The 17807-nt window shown below is 39.5% G+C and overlaps 2 protein-coding genes across 2 annotated transcripts; both read left to right on the forward strand.

Moving 5' to 3' along the window:
- Window positions 1-1121: 1121 nt before the first annotated feature.
- MS3_00009358 (uncharacterized protein) lies at window positions 1122-5102 on the forward strand. Its single transcript, XM_051217722.1, has one exon. The coding sequence runs from the start codon at window positions 3568-3570 to the stop codon at window positions 4510-4512; it is 945 nt and encodes a 314-aa protein (XP_051065158.1). The 5' UTR covers window positions 1122-3567; the 3' UTR covers window positions 4513-5102.
- Window positions 5103-5493: 391 nt separating this feature from the next.
- On the forward strand, window positions 5494-16359 carry MS3_00009359 (uncharacterized protein). Its single transcript, XM_051217723.1, has one exon. The coding sequence runs from the start codon at window positions 6803-6805 to the stop codon at window positions 8264-8266; it is 1464 nt and encodes a 487-aa protein (XP_051065159.1). The 5' UTR covers window positions 5494-6802; the 3' UTR covers window positions 8267-16359.
- Window positions 16360-17807: the final 1448 nt, after the last annotated feature.

The following is a 17807-nucleotide window of genomic DNA, read 5'->3' on the forward strand; positions in this document are numbered from 1 at the left end:
TAGTCAGAGCTGTAACCTGGTTTAAAAGGTTCATCGAATTCCTGATGGTACTTCGTTTGCCGAGTTGTGAAGGACCCGTTCATCTAGGATGTTTAAAGGTCAAAGAGCTTGAGATTGCCAAGCGTAAGATTTTATTGATGGCTCAGAGAGAAGTGTATGGAGAATTACTTAGTGAATTTAAAAACAGCAGTAAAGTAGTAAGCCATGATGGTCTGAAAGGTTTATCGTTGATAATGCTTGATGGGTTACTCTGCGTTGGAGGTCGACTAAGATACTCAGATTTCCCAAATGCTTTTAGATATCCAGTAATTTTACCTAGTCGACACTTAGTGACGGAAATTATAATTAGACATTGTCATAAAGAACAAGGACACGTAGGAAGATCATTAGAAAAAGGGTATTGATATGTGTTTACTTGTTTGCAAACATGGGCAGTACATATTGAAATGATGTGTAGTTTGATTACTGATTCATTTTTAATGGCTCTATTACGTTTTATTGGAAGAAGAAGGAAACCTCCAGAGATTTACAGTGTCAGTGCGTCAAGCTTCGTGGGGACAGTTTCTGAGTTAAGCAAGTTTGTGCAGCAGTCGAATCAGAAGATAAACATTGAATTGTCAGCGAGGCCCTCATCCAAAAGCATGGGTGGAGTTTGGGGAAGAGTGATTAGGTCTATATCACGACTGTTATTGTTCATCATCAGAGAACAGGTGAAGCAGGCCTCCTTGAAGCTTTGGATTAGTCTTTGTTGTTATTAATGTAGTTAGGTCGAGTAGGCGTACTGTTGTAAGTCCTACTCGTTCCTATGGTGTGATATGTTATATAATGAACCATGACCGTAGGCATCAAGGTAGCTTGTGTGGTATGGAGGGATTTTGGGGGCCGGTGTAAGATCCATTTTGAATGTGTTGTGTGTTGGTGAAAATCCCTCCATGTATATACTTGTACTTTATTCCTATTGATCACATTAGTTGTACATTGTTGTATTTTGATTACATTTGAATTGTTAATATTTGTATTTTTGTTATAGTTTTTGTTTTTATTACGCATTCACTAAGTTTGTGTTTCTTCCTGAACTGCATCTGCGTTGTTTTACTTGACACTTGTTCTTGGCGGTAGCCATATTGATTTGTTCCTCCTGTTGTGTGTGATCTATCCAGTCAGGATAGAATAACGTTCATTTGTTGTGATTGGTAATTTTTCCTCATCTTCTATCAACTTCTTTATTTATTGTAATTTAGATTTAATTGATTGAACAATCATTGGTTGAATAGCCGGGTGATAATATTTGTTTAGGTAATGATTTACATTAAATTTATTATGAATTATAGAACCGCTAGTTACCCGATTACTTGTTCTGATTTCGACGGGAAAGGGCGCATGTCTAAAGTCCCTGGTAGGCTATTCTTCAACATCCAAACCGTAGTTTGGATCCTACAGTTCTAAACAATTATTACTTGGCCGAAATCCTTTGGTAATCGTTCACGGATTTTCTGGAAATAATTGGTCGTGTCGCTTATAATGCCAGTTAATCGTCGAAGGAGATCAGGCTCAAAGTTCGTCGATGTTAACGAAGAATCCCCTATTGTCAAGCAAGTGCCTTTTGACGTCCTTAAGGGTCATGGTTCAGACTTAAATAGGGTTAATTATCATGGCAGTGATTCTAGCCTTAATTCGATGTCAGATGATGTAAAAATCTTAGTTTAAAGGAGGAGCAAAGGCCTGAATTACTAGGAAAGAGCATGTCGCCTATAGTCCACGTTGTTGGCCCAGAGCTACCAAAGGTTGAATTGAGTTATATCGATGGAGAGCCAAGAGGTTATTGGAAATTTATAAGGCAATTTGAGACGTATGTAGCATCAAGAGTCACGGATGATAGCCAGCGCTTGCTCTATTTGATACACTACTGTAAGGGCAAGGCTAAAACAGCTATTGAAGGTTGCGTCATGATGGAGGCATCCTCTGGCTATAAAAGAGCAAGGGAGATTTTAAAACGTTTTTTCGGACAGCCTCACGTAATTGCTCGAGAAACACTAGAGGACTTATTCAGTGCTGTGAATTTTGAGTATATTGACGGGGAGCAACTATCAAATTTGGCTATTAAAATGGAAAACTGTGCCATGGTCTTGGAGCAGATGAATTATACTTCTGATCTAAATTCCTTAGTTACCTTGGAAAGAATAGTGAGACTCTTGCCTCAACCTATGCAAGCCCAGTGGGCGGACTGGGTGGATAAATTGACTGAAGATAACAGGGAACCGACCTTCGACGAGCTCACTCAGTTTATCGCATCGCGTGCGAGAGTGGCTTGTAGTAGATTTGGACGGTTAGCAAACCGTTCTAGAAAAGGACATAACGTGAAGACGAACTGTCACGTGCAATCAGAGCAAGGGAATAGTTCGACAATGAAAACTAAATGCAGTATGTGTTCGTACGACCATGCCATTGATAAATGTCCACAGTTCTTAGTGCTTACAGTTCAAGACCGATGGTCTCACGCTAAAAGCAAGGGTATCTGTTTCGTCTGTCTTAGACAAGGACATAAGGTTAATGAATGTAAGATGACAAGGCTCTGTAAGGTTGACAGTTGCGGGAGGAGACATCACGCTCTGCTGCACACTGACTCGACAAGCAACGTCGTAAATGATAAGCCATCATGCCCGGAATATAGGAAAAGAGTTATTAATCATACCAGTAAGATACAGACACTAGAGAACGAAATACGTAAGCCTTATGACGTAGAGTTTTCAGATGCTTATTCAAGTGATAAACCATTATCAGTAGACGACAAGGTGGCTATAAAGATTGTGGAAGGTGGCACGCGCTTCGGCAACGGTCATTTTGTAGTTTCTATACCTTGGAAAAAGAATCCAGATATGAAAGTGGATAACTATGAAGTAGCAAACCGTAGATTACAAAGTTTGAAGGGTATGTTGTCGAAGGATGTCAGTCTGCACATCAAGTATATCGAAAGTACTGAAAGTGATTTTACTAAGACTTATGCGGAGAGGGTCTTTGAAATATATCTGCAGTCTTATTATCGCCCTCGATGGTATTTACCTCATCGTGCAATATTAAACATGAAAAACCAGATCTTAGAGTGGTCCTTGATTGTGCCGCCCAGTTTGCAGGGGTTCCCCGAAATGATATGATTTATCAAGAACCCGATACTACCGTTGAGTTAATGTGTATATTATTAAGTTTTCGCAAGGAGGCAGTTGCAATCCCTGCAGATGTTGAAGAAATGTTCATGCAAGTGAATGTCCCTGAGTCTGATCGAGGAGCTTCAAGATTTCTGTGGTGGCAGGAGGGGGACATGTCGAGAGGACCGTCTGAGTTTCAAATGACAACTCATGCATTTGGTGCCACATCATCGCCCTTTCGTGCGAACCTTGCCTTGAATAAGACGGCCCAAATATTCTCTGACGATTATGATAGTTATGTCGTAGATACTGTCAAGAATAATTTCTATGTTGATGATTGCTTGATATCTATTCCCACTTGTGATCAAGCAAAGAGTTTCGTTAAGCATATAAGTGAATTATTATGTAGAGGAAGTATGCAAAAATGACCGATCTTGAATCTTGGTTCAAATGTCCTATTTTATTGCATGGCGAGTTTTATATAACAATCACTGACTGTACGGAACCTACTCTTGACGATATTGAGTTTAGAAAAACTGCTGTGGTTAACTTGAGTAGTATAAAGTACAACAAGACACCTGTTCTCTTTTATTATTCCGAGTGGTTGAAATTAGTCAGAGCTGTAACCTGGTTTAAAAGGTTCATCGAATTCCTGATGGTACTTCGTTTGCCGAGTTGTGAAGGACCCGTTCATCTAGGATGTTTAAAGGTCAAAGAGCTTGAGATTGCCAAGCGTAAGATTTTATTGATGGCTCAGAGAGAAGTGTATGGAGAATTACTTAGTGAATTTAAAAACAGCAGTAAAGTAGTAAGCCATGATGGTCTGAAAGGTTTATCGTTGATAATGCTTGATGGGTTACTCTGCGTTGGAGGTCGACTAAGATACTCAGATTTCCCAAATGCTTTTAGATATCCAGTAATTTTACCTAGTCGACACTTAGTGACGGAAATGATAATTAGACATTGTCATAAAGAACAAGGACACGTAGGAAGATCATTAGAAAAAGGGTATGGATATGTGTTTACTTGTTTGCAAACATGGGCAGTACATATTGAAATGATGTGTAGTTTGATTACTGATTCATTTTTAATGGCTCTATTACGTTTTATTGGAAGAAGAAGGAAACCTCCAGAGATTTACAGTGTCAGTGCGTCAAGCTTCGTGGGGACAGTTTCTGAGTTAAGCAAGTTTGTGCAGCAGTCGAATCAGAAGATAAACATTGAATTGTCAGCGAGGCCCTCATCCAAAAGCATGGGTGGAGTTTGGGGAAGAGTGATTAGGTCTATATCACGACTGTTATTGTTCATCATCAGAGAACAGGTGAAGCAGGCCTCCTTGAAGCTTTGGATTAGTCTTTGTTGTTATTAATGTAGTTAGGTCGAGTAGGCGTACTGTTGTAAGTCCTACTCGTTCCTATGGTGTGATATGTTATATAATGAACCATGACCGTAGGCATCAAGGTAGCTTGTGCGGTATGGAGGGATTTTGGGGGCCGGTGTAAGATCCATTTTGAATGTGTTGTGTGTTGGTGAAAATCCCTCCATGTATATACTTGTACTTTATTCCTATTGATCACATTAGTTGTACATTGTTGTATTTTGATTACATTTGAATTGTTAATATTTGTATTTTTGTTATAGTTTTTGTTTTTATTACGCATTCACTAAGTTTGTGTTTCTTCCTGAACTGCATCTGCGTTGTTTTACTTGACACTTGTTCTTGGCGGTAGCCATATTGATTTGTTCCTCCTGTTGTGTGTGATCTATCCAGTCAGGATAGAATAACGTTCATTTGTTGTGATTGGTAATTTTTCCTCATCTTCTATCAACTTCTTTATTTATTGTAATTTAGATTTAATTGATTGAACAATCATTGGTTGAATAGCCGGGTGATAATATTTGTTTAGGTAATGATTTACATTAAATTTATTATGAATTATAGAACCGCTAGTTACCCGATTACTTGTTCTGATTTCGACGGGAAAGGGCGCATGTCTAAAGTCCCTGGTAGGCTATTCTTCAACATCCAAACCGTAGTTTGGATCCTACAGTTCTAAACAATTATTACTTGGCCGAAATCCTTTGGTAATCGTTCACGGATTTTCTGGAAATAATTGGTCGTGTCGCTTATAATGCCAGTTAATCGTCGAAGGAGATCAGGCTCAAAGTTCGTCGATGTTAACGAAGAATCCCCTATTGTCAAGCAAGTGCCTTTTGACGTCCTTAAGGGTCATGGTTCAGACTTAAATAGGGTTAATTATCATGGCAGTGATTCTAGCCTTAATTCGATGTCAGATGATGTAAAAATCTTAGTTTAAAGGAGGAGCAAAGGCCTGAATTACTAGGAAAGAGCATGTCGCCTATAGTCCACGTTGTTGGCCCAGAGCTACCAAAGGTTGAATTGAGTTATATCGATGGAGAGCCAAGAGGTTATTGGAAATTTATAAGGCAATTTGAGACGTATGTAGCATCAAGAGTCACGGATGATAGCCAGCGCTTGCTCTATTTGATACACTACTGTAAGGGCAAGGCTAAAACAGCTATTGAAGGTTGCGTCATGATGGAGGCATCCTCTGGCTATAAAAGAGCAAGGGAGATTTTAAAACGTTTTTCGGACAGCCTCACGTAATTGCTCGAGAAACACTAGAGGACTTATTCAGTGCTGTGAATTTTGAGTATATTGACGGGGAGCAACTATCAAATTTGGCTATTAAAATGGAAAACTGTGCCATGGTCTTGGAGCAGATGAATTATACTTCTGATCTAAATTCCTTAGTTACCTTGGAAAGAATAGTGAGACTCTTGCCTCAACCTATGCAAGCCCAGTGGGCGGACTGGGTGGATAAATTGACTGAAGATAACAGGGAACCGACCTTCGACGAGCTCACTCAGTTTATCGCATCGCGTGCGAGAGTGGCTTGTAGTAGATTTGGACGGTTAGCAAACCGTTCTAGAAAAGGACATAACGTGAAGACGAACTGTCACGTGCAATCAGAGCAAGGGAATAGTTCGACAATGAAAACTAAATGCAGTATGTGTTCGTACGACCATGCCATTGATAAATGTCCACAGTTCTTAGTGCTTACAGTTCAAGACCGATGGTCTCACGCTAAAAGCAAGGGTATCTGTTTCGTCTGTCTTAGACAAGGACATAAGGTTAATGAATGTAAGATGACAAGGCTCTGTAAGGTTGACAGTTGCGGGAGGAGACATCACGCTCTGCTGCACACTGACTCGACAAGCAACGTCGTAAATGATAAGCCATCATGCCCGGAATATAGGAAAAGAGTTATTAATCATACCAGTAAGATACAGACACTAGAGAACGAAATACGTAAGCCTTATGACGTAGAGTTTTCAGATGCTTATTCAAGTGATAAACCATTATCAGTAGACGACAAGGTGGCTATAAAGATTGTGGAAGGTGGCACGCGCTTCGGCAACGGTCATTTTGTAGTTTCTATACCTTGGAAAAAGAATCCAGATATGAAAGTGGATAACTATGAAGTAGCAAACCGTAGATTACAAAGTTTGAAGGGTATGTTGTCGAAGGATGTCAGTCTGCACATCAAGTATATCGAAAGTACTGAAAGTGATTTTACTAAGACTTATGCGGAGAGGGTCTTTGAAATATATCTGCAGTCTTATTATCGCCCTCGATGGTATTTACCTCATCGTGCAATATTAAACATGAAAAACCAGATCTTAGAGTGGTCCTTGATTGTGCCGCCCAGTTTGCAGGGGTTCCCCGAAATGATATGATTTATCAAGAACTCGATACTACCGTTGAGTTAATGTGTATATTATTAAGTTTTCGCAAGGAGGCAGTTGCAATCCCTGCAGATGTTGAAGAAATGTTCATGCAAGTGAATGTCCCTGAGTCTGATCGAGGAGCTTCAAGATTTCTGTGGTGGCAGGAGGGGGACATGTCGAGAGGACCGTCTGAGTTTCAAATGACAACTCATGCATTTGGTGCCACATCATCGCCCTTTCGTGCGAACCTTGCCTTGAATAAGACGGCCCAAATATTCTCTGACGATTATGATAGTTATGTCGTAGATACTGTCAAGAATAATTTCTATGTTGATGATTGCTTGATATCTATTCCCACTTGTGATCAAGCAAAGAGTTTCGTTAAGCATATAAGTGAATTATTATGTAGAGGAAGTATGCAAAAAATGACCGATCTTGAATCTTGGTTCAAATGTCCTATTTTATTGCATGGCGAGTTTTATATAACAATCACTGACTGTACGGAACCTACTCTTGACGATATTGAGTTTAGAAAAACTGCTGTGGTTAACTTGAGTAGTATAAAGTACAACAAGACACCTGTTCTCTTTTATTATTCCGAGTGGTTGAAATTAGTCAGAGCTGTAACCTGGTTTAAAAGGTTCATCGAATTCCTGATGGTACTTCGTTTGCCGAGTTGTGAAGGACCCGTTCATCTAGGATGTTTAAAGGTCAAAGAGCTTGAGATTGCCAAGCGTAAGATTTTATTGATGGCTCAGAGAGAAGTGTATGGAGAATTACTTAGTGAATTTAAAAACAGCAGTAAAGTAGTAAGCCATGATGGTCTGAAAGGTTTATCGTTGATAATGCTTGATGGGTTACTCTGCGTTGGAGGTCGACTAAGATACTCAGATTTCCCAAATGCTTTTAGATATCCAGTAATTTTACCTAGTCGACACTTAGTGACGGAAATGATAATTAGACATTGTCATAAAGAACAAGGACACGTAGGAAGATCATTAGAAAAAGGGTATGGATATGTGTTTACTTGTTTGCAAACATGGGCAGTACATATTGAAATGATGTGTAGTTTGATTACTGATTCATTTTTAATGGCTCTATTACGTTTTATTGGAAGAAGAAGGAAACCTCCAGAGATTTACAGTGTCAGTGCGTCAAGCTTCGTGGGGACAGTTTCTGAGTTAAGCAAGTTTGTGCAGCAGTCGAATCAGAAGATAAACATTGAATTGTCAGCGAGGCCCTCATCCAAAAGCATGGGTGGAGTTTGGGGAAGAGTGATTAGGTCTATATCACGACTGTTATTGTTCATCATCAGAGAACAGGTGAAGCAGGCCTCCTTGAAGCTTTGGATTAGTCTTTGTTGTTATTAATGTAGTTAGGTCGAGTAGGCGTACTGTTGTAAGTCCTACTCGTTCCTATGGTGTGATATGTTATATAATGAACCATGACCGTAGGCATCAAGGTAGCTTGTGCGGTATGGAGGGATTTTGGGGGCCGGTGTAAGATCCATTTTGAATGTGTTGTGTGTTGGTGAAAATCCCTCCATGTATATACTTGTACTTTATTCCTATTGATCACATTAGTTGTACATTGTTGTATTTTGATTACATTTGAATTGTTAATATTTGTATTTTTGTTATAGTTTTTGTTTTTATTACGCATTCACTAAGTTTGTGTTTCTTCCTGAACTGCATCTGCGTTGTTTTACTTGACACTTGTTCTTGGCGGTAGCCATATTGATTTGTTCCTCCTGTTGTGTGTGATCTATCCAGTCAGGATAGAATAACGTTCATTTGTTGTGATTGGTAATTTTTCCTCATCTTCTATCAACTTCTTTATTTATTGTAATTTAGATTTAATTGATTGAACAATCATTGGTTGAATAGCCGGGTGATAATATTTGTTTAGGTAATGATTTACATTAAATTTATTATGAATTATAGAACCGCTAGTTACCCGATTACTTGTTCTGATTTCGACGGGAAAGGGCGCATGTCTAAAGTCCCTGGTAGGCTATTCTTCAACATCCAAACCGTAGTTTGGATCCTACAGTTCTAAACAATTATTACTTGGCCGAAATCCTTTGGTAATCGTTCACGGATTTTCTGGAAATAATTGGTCGTGTCGCTTATAATGCCAGTTAATCGTCGAAGGAGATCAGGCTCAAAGTTCGTCGATGTTAACGAAGAATCCCCTATTGTCAAGCAAGTGCCTTTTGACGTCCTTAAGGGTCATGGTTCAGACTTAAATAGGGTTAATTATCATGGCAGTGATTCTAGCCTTAATTCGATGTCAGATGATGTAAAAATCTTAGTTTAAAGGAGGAGCAAAGGCCTGAATTACTAGGAAAGAGCATGTCGCCTATAGTCCACGTTGTTGGCCCAGAGCTACCAAAGGTTGAATTGAGTTATATCGATGGAGAGCCAAGAGGTTATTGGAAATTTATAAGGCAATTTGAGACGTATGTAGCATCAAGAGTCACGGATGATAGCCAGCGCTTGCTCTATTTGATACACTACTGTAAGGGCAAGGCTAAAACAGCTATTGAAGGTTGCGTCATGATGGAGGCATCCTCTGGCTATAAAAGAGCAAGGGAGATTTTAAAACGTTTTTTCGGACAGCCTCACGTAATTGCTCGAGAAACACTAGAGGACTTATTCAGTGCTGTGAATTTTGAGTATATTGACGGGGAGCAACTATCAAATTTGGCTATTAAAATGGAAAACTGTGCCATGGTCTTGGAGCAGATGAATTATACTTCTGATCTAAATTCCTTAGTTACCTTGGAAAGAATAGTGAGACTCTTGCCTCAACCTATGCAAGCCCAGTGGGCGGACTGGGTGGATAAATTGACTGAAGATAACAGGGAACCGACCTTCGACGAGCTCACTCAGTTTATCGCATCGCGTGCGAGAGTGGCTTGTAGTAGATTTGGACGGTTAGCAAACCGTTCTAGAAAAGGACATAACGTGAAGACGAACTGTCACGTGCAATCAGAGCAAGGGAATAGTTCGACAATGAAAACTAAATGCAGTATGTGTTCGTACGACCATGCCATTGATAAATGTCCACAGTTCTTAGTGCTTACAGTTCAAGACCGATGGTCTCACGCTAAAAGCAAGGGTATCTGTTTCGTCTGTCTTAGACAAGGACATAAGGTTAATGAATGTAAGATGACAAGGCTCTGTAAGGTTGACAGTTGCGGGAGGAGACATCACGCTCTGCTGCACACTGACTCGACAAGCAACGTCGTAAATGATAAGCCATCATGCCCGGAATATAGGAAAAGAGTTATTAATCATACCAGTAAGATACAGACACTAGAGAACGAAATACGTAAGCCTTATGACGTAGAGTTTTCAGATGCTTATTCAAGTGATAAACCATTATCAGTAGACGACAAGGTGGCTATAAAGATTGTGGAAGGTGGCACGCGCTTCGGCAACGGTCATTTTGTAGTTTCTATACCTTGGAAAAAGAATCCAGATATGAAAGTGGATAACTATGAAGTAGCAAACCGTAGATTACAAAGTTTGAAGGGTATGTTGTCGAAGGATGTCAGTCTGCACATCAAGTATATCGAAAGTACTGAAAGTGATTTTACTAAGACTTATGCGGAGAGGGTCTTTGAAATATATCTGCAGTCTTATTATCGCCCTCGATGGTATTTACCTCATCGTGCAATATTAAACATGAAAAACCAGATCTTAGAGTGGTCCTTGATTGTGCCGCCCAGTTTGCAGGGGTTCCCCGAAATGATATGATTTATCAAGAACTCGATACTACCGTTGAGTTAATGTGTATATTATTAAGTTTTCGCAAGGAGGCAGTTGCAATCCCTGCAGATGTTGAAGAAATGTTCATGCAAGTGAATGTCCCTGAGTCTGATCGAGGAGCTTCAAGATTTCTGTGGTGGCAGGAGGGGGACATGTCGAGAGGACCGTCTGAGTTTCAAATGACAACTCATGCATTTGGTGCCACATCATCGCCCTTTCGTGCGAACCTTGCCTTGAATAAGACGGCCCAAATATTCTCTGACGATTATGATAGTTATGTCGTAGATACTGTCAAGAATAATTTCTATGTTGATGATTGCTTGATATCTATTCCCACTTGTGATCAAGCAAAGAGTTTCGTTAAGCATATAAGTGAATTATTATGTAGAGGAAGTATGCAAAAAATGACCGATCTTGAATCTTGGTTCAAATGTCCTATTTTATTGCATGGCGAGTTTTATATAACAATCACTGACTGTACGGAACCTACTCTTGACGATATTGAGTTTAGAAAAACTGCTGTGGTTAACTTGAGTAGTATAAAGTACAACAAGACACCTGTTCTCTTTTATTATTCCGAGTGGTTGAAATTAGTCAGAGCTGTAACCTGGTTTAAAAGGTTCATCGAATTCCTGATGGTACTTCGTTTGCCGAGTTGTGAAGGACCCGTTCATCTAGGATGTTTAAAGGTCAAAGAGCTTGAGATTGCCAAGCGTAAGATTTTATTGATGGCTCAGAGAGAAGTGTATGGAGAATTACTTAGTGAATTTAAAAACAGCAGTAAAGTAGTAAGCCATGATGGTCTGAAAGGTTTATCGTTGATAATGCTTGATGGGTTACTCTGCGTTGGAGGTCGACTAAGATACTCAGATTTCCCAAATGCTTTTAGATATCCAGTAATTTTACCTAGTCGACACTTAGTGACGGAAATGATAATTAGACATTGTCATAAAGAACAAGGACACGTAGGAAGATCATTAGAAAAAGGGTATGGATATGTGTTTACTTGTTTGCAAACATGGGCAGTACATATTGAAATGATGTGTAGTTTGATTACTGATTCATTTTTAATGGCTCTATTACGTTTTATTGGAAGAAGAAGGAAACCTCCAGAGATTTACAGTGTCAGTGCGTCAAGCTTCGTGGGGACAGTTTCTGAGTTAAGCAAGTTTGTGCAGCAGTCGAATCAGAAGATAAACATTGAATTGTCAGCGAGGCCCTCATCCAAAAGCATGGGTGGAGTTTGGGGAAGAGTGATTAGGTCTATATCACGACTGTTATTGTTCATCATCAGAGAACAGGTGAAGCAGGCCTCCTTGAAGCTTTGGATTAGTCTTTGTTGTTATTAATGTAGTTAGGTCGAGTAGGCGTACTGTTGTAAGTCCTACTCGTTCCTATGGTGTGATATGTTATATAATGAACCATGACCGTAGGCATCAAGGTAGCTTGTGCGGTATGGAGGGATTTTGGGGGCCGGTGTAAGATCCATTTTGAATGTGTTGTGTGTTGGTGAAAATCCCTCCATGTATATACTTGTACTTTATTCCTATTGATCACATTAGTTGTACATTGTTGTATTTTGATTACATTTGAATTGTTAATATTTGTATTTTTGTTATAGTTTTTGTTTTTATTACGCATTCACTAAGTTTGTGTTTCTTCCTGAACTGCATCTGCGTTGTTTTACTTGACACTTGTTCTTGGCGGTAGCCATATTGATTTGTTCCTCCTGTTGTGTGTGATCTATCCAGTCAGGATAGAATAACGTTCATTTGTTGTGATTGGTAATTTTTCCTCATCTTCTATCAACTTCTTTATTTATTGTAATTTAGATTTAATTGATTGAACAATCATTGGTTGAATAGCCGGGTGATAATATTTGTTTAGGTAATGATTTACATTAAATTTATTATGAATTATAGAACCGCTAGTTACCCGATTACTTGTTCTGATTTCGACGGGAAAGGGCGCATGTCTAAAGTCCCTGGTAGGCTATTCTTCAACATCCAAACCGTAGTTTGGATCCTACAGTTCTAAACAATTATTACTTGGCCGAAATCCTTTGGTAATCGTTCACGGATTTTCTGGAAATAATTGGTCGTGTCGCTTATAATGCCAGTTAATCGTCGAAGGAGATCAGGCTCAAAGTTCGTCGATGTTAACGAAGAATCCCCTATTGTCAAGCAAGTGCCTTTTGACGTCCTTAAGGGTCATGGTTCAGACTTAAATAGGGTTAATTATCATGGCAGTGATTCTAGCCTTAATTCGATGTCAGATGATGTAAAAATCTTAGTTTAAAGGAGGAGCAAAGGCCTGAATTACTAGGAAAGAGCATGTCGCCTATAGTCCACGTTGTTGGCCCAGAGCTACCAAAGGTTGAATTGAGTTATATCGATGGAGAGCCAAGAGGTTATTGGAAATTTATAAGGCAATTTGAGACGTATGTAGCATCAAGAGTCACGGATGATAGCCAGCGCTTGCTCTATTTGATACACTACTGTAAGGGCAAGGCTAAAACAGCTATTGAAGGTTGCGTCATGATGGAGGCATCCTCTGGCTATAAAAGAGCAAGGGAGATTTTAAAACGTTTTTCGGACAGCCTCACGTAATTGCTCGAGAAACACTAGAGGACTTATTCAGTGCTGTGAATTTTGAGTATATTGACGGGGAGCAACTATCAAATTTGGCTATTAAAATGGAAAACTGTGCCATGGTCTTGGAGCAGATGAATTATACTTCTGATCTAAATTCCTTAGTTACCTTGGAAAGAATAGTGAGACTCTTGCCTCAACCTATGCAAGCCCAGTGGGCGGACTGGGTGGATAAATTGACTGAAGATAACAGGGAACCGACCTTCGACGAGCTCACTCAGTTTATCGCATCGCGTGCGAGAGTGGCTTGTAGTAGATTTGGACGGTTAGCAAACCGTTCTAGAAAAGGACATAACGTGAAGACGAACTGTCACGTGCAATCAGAGCAAGGGAATAGTTCGACAATGAAAACTAAATGCAGTATGTGTTCGTACGACCATGCCATTGATAAATGTCCACAGTTCTTAGTGCTTACAGTTCAAGACCGATGGTCTCACGCTAAAAGCAAGGGTATCTGTTTCGTCTGTCTTAGACAAGGACATAAGGTTAATGAATGTAAGATGACAAGGCTCTGTAAGGTTGACAGTTGCGGGAGGAGACATCACGCTCTGCTGCACACTGACTCGACAAGCAACGTCGTAAATGATAAGCCATCATGCCCGGAATATAGGAAAAGAGTTATTAATCATACCAGTAAGATACAGACACTAGAGAACGAAATACGTAAGCCTTATGACGTAGAGTTTTCAGATGCTTATTCAAGTGATAAACCATTATCAGTAGACGACAAGGTGGCTATAAAGATTGTGGAAGGTGGCACGCGCTTCGGCAACGGTCATTTTGTAGTTTCTATACCTTGGAAAAAGAATCCAGATATGAAAGTGGATAACTATGAAGTAGCAAACCGTAGATTACAAAGTTTGAAGGGTATGTTGTCGAAGGATGTCAGTCTGCACATCAAGTATATCGAAAGTACTGAAAGTGATTTTACTAAGACTTATGCGGAGAGGGTCTTTGAAATATATCTGCAGTCTTATTATCGCCCTCGATGGTATTTACCTCATCGTGCAATATTAAACATGAAAAACCAGATCTTAGAGTGGTCCTTGATTGTGCCGCCCAGTTTGCAGGGGTTCCCCGAAATGATATGATTTATCAAGAACTCGATACTACCGTTGAGTTAATGTGTATATTATTAAGTTTTCGCAAGGAGGCAGTTGCAATCCCTGCAGATGTTGAAGAAATGTTCATGCAAGTGAATGTCCCTGAGTCTGATCGAGGAGCTTCAAGATTTCTGTGGTGGCAGGAGGGGGACATGTCGAGAGGACCGTCTGAGTTTCAAATGACAACTCATGCATTTGGTGCCACATCATCGCCCTTTCGTGCGAACCTTGCCTTGAATAAGACGGCCCAAATATTCTCTGACGATTATGATAGTTATGTCGTAGATACTGTCAAGAATAATTTCTATGTTGATGATTGCTTGATATCTATTCCCACTTGTGATCAAGCAAAGAGTTTCGTTAAGCATATAAGTGAATTATTATGTAGAGGAAGTATGCAAAAATGACCGATCTTGAATCTTGGTTCAAATGTCCTATTTTATTGCATGGCGAGTTTTATATAACAATCACTGACTGTACGGAACCTACTCTTGACGATATTGAGTTTAGAAAAACTGCTGTGGTTAACTTGAGTAGTATAAAGTACAACAAGACACCTGTTCTCTTTTATTATTCCGAGTGGTTGAAATTAGTCAGAGCTGTAACCTGGTTTAAAAGGTTCATCGAATTCCTGATGGTACTTCGTTTGCCGAGTTGTGAAGGACCCGTTCATCTAGGATGTTTAAAGGTCAAAGAGCTTGAGATTGCCAAGCGTAAGATTTTATTGATGGCTCAGAGAGAAGTGTATGGAGAATTACTTAGTGAATTTAAAAACAGCAGTAAAGTAGTAAGCCATGATGGTCTGAAAGGTTTATCGTTGATAATGCTTGATGGGTTACTCTGCGTTGGAGGTCGACTAAGATACTCAGATTTCCCAAATGCTTTTAGATATCCAGTAATTTTACCTAGTCGACACTTAGTGACGGAAATGATAATTAGACATTGTCATAAAGAACAAGGACACGTAGGAAGATCATTAGAAAAAGGGTATGGATATGTGTTTACTTGTTTGCAAACATGGGCAGTACATATTGAAATGATGTGTAGTTTGATTACTGATTCATTTTTAATGGCTCTATTACGTTTTATTGGAAGAAGAAGGAAACCTCCAGAGATTTACAGTGTCAGTGCGTCAAGCTTCGTGGGGACAGTTTCTGAGTTAAGCAAGTTTGTGCAGCAGTCGAATCAGAAGATAAACATTGAATTGTCAGCGAGGCCCTCATCCAAAAGCATGGGTGGAGTTTGGGGAAGAGTGATTAGGTCTATATCACGACTGTTATTGTTCATCATCAGAGAACAGGTGAAGCAGGCCTCCTTGAAGCTTTGGATTAGTCTTTGTTGTTATTAATGTAGTTAGGTCGAGTAGGCGTACTGTTGTAAGTCCTACTCGTTCCTATGGTGTGATATGTTATATAATGAACCATGACCGTAGGCATCAAGGTAGCTTGTGCGGTATGGAGGGATTTTGGGGGCCGGTGTAAGATCCATTTTGAATGTGTTGTGTGTTGGTGAAAATCCCTCCATGTATATACTTGTACTTTATTCCTATTGATCACATTAGTTGTACATTGTTGTATTTTGATTACATTTGAATTGTTAATATTTGTATTTTTGTTATAGTTTTTGTTTTTATTACGCATTCACTAAGTTTGTGTTTCTTCCTGAACTGCATCTGCGTTGTTTTACTTGACACTTGTTCTTGGCGGTAGCCATATTGATTTGTTCCTCCTGTTGTGTGTGATCTATCCAGTCAGGATAGAATAACGTTCATTTGTTGTGATTGGTAATTTTTCCTCATCTTCTATCAACTTCTTTACTTATTGTAATTTAGATTTAATTGATTGAACAATCATTGGTTGAATAGCCGGGTGATAATATTTGTTTAGGTAATGATTTACATTAAATTTATTATGAATTATAGAACCGCTAGTTACCCGATTACTTGTTCTGATTTCGACGGGAAAGGGCGCATGTCTAAAGTCCCTGGTAGGCTATTCTTCAACATCCAAACCGTAGTTTGGATCCTACACTATATGCCTTCTTTACAGCTGTCACATTTTATCGTCTGGATTAAAAATTTTCCTAGCTGTTGCTTTGTTGAGAGATAAACAGGTGGAGACATTTCAGTAATTGCACCATCTACAATTTCTTAATAAAGAAACCTAGACTGTGCCGCTTGCTGGACTCTGTGCACATGGGACGTAATTACATGAGGCGGTGGCTGATTGAGAGATTACTGCCACATCGTTCTGTAGCCGCGGCGTTGCCTACTTCTTCACCAAATGAACGGTAGTCTTCACAGCCATTGGTCGTTTACTGATACATTTTCGCAAAATAAAATCTTAAATTTCCTAACTTTCTGCAAAGGCCGATCTAGGAATGCTTATCAGGTTTGACGCTCTATTGACTCTAAGCCGTATTTTATCACTTTTATTACGCTCTACATACAGGGACTGAGTATAATAACACTTGAATTTACCTATGGTGCTGGAGCGAAAAAAGTCAATAGAGAATTCCTAAGTGTTAACGAATGCCTTAAACCTAATCCTACCTCCATCACTAATATGTGTGATGAACCCCGATTGACGGCTTGCCATTACCACAATGTCAGGTCTGGTAGTTGAGTTTTGAGATTCTGCAAAAGATGATTTCTCTAGAGAAATCATAACTTACCTCGGACTCAGTCACACTGTCTGACATGTTCTGGTTCAGTAGACTTTAAAAGTAAACTTCGACATACTGCTGTGCAGTTTGTTAAGCCACTGTTAGTCGTCAGTTTATTGAACGCCTAATTTTCCGCATATATTATTCAGAAGTAAAGGCAGAAAATGACTGCCACGATCAATCAAAAATGTGCTTCAAACTATGCACATTATAGACTAGGTGTTCCCTAAAGTAACAGTATTCGTAACTCAATAAGAAGCTAAGGCTACACTGATAGATACGAAAATAAAATTGATTCATCCTATTTATTCACTTACTAACTAGATACGCTCACAAGGAAATCAGTTTTTCGGTGGTGCCTAAATATATCGTGTGCATCGGTTCTGATTGAAAAGCTCTTGACATATCTAGTGGTGGTTTTTCAAAGAAACTCCTACCGTGATGATGGATCGATTAGGACTTATTACGAAAACCGACATCACATCTCGAGTCGTCTTCACTATTGGAAAAAGTCATCTGACCACACAGTCGTGTCCCTGAAACCTGACATTTACCAAAGTCAGTTGTACCATTGTGTCCAAAAGGAACAATTAGCTGTCGTCAGACTGAACAGATGCAATAATTGAAGTTCTGGATAGTACAAACAACTGACATGAATCGCGTGATATTTTTGAAAAACTGGTGTGAAACCGACGCTTCATTGTCTCGTGTCTGTTT

The sequence above is a fragment of the Schistosoma haematobium genome, chromosome 5 (assembly GCF_000699445.3).
Source record: "Schistosoma haematobium chromosome 5, whole genome shotgun sequence".
NCBI lineage: Eukaryota > Metazoa > Platyhelminthes > Trematoda > Strigeidida > Schistosomatidae > Schistosoma > Schistosoma haematobium.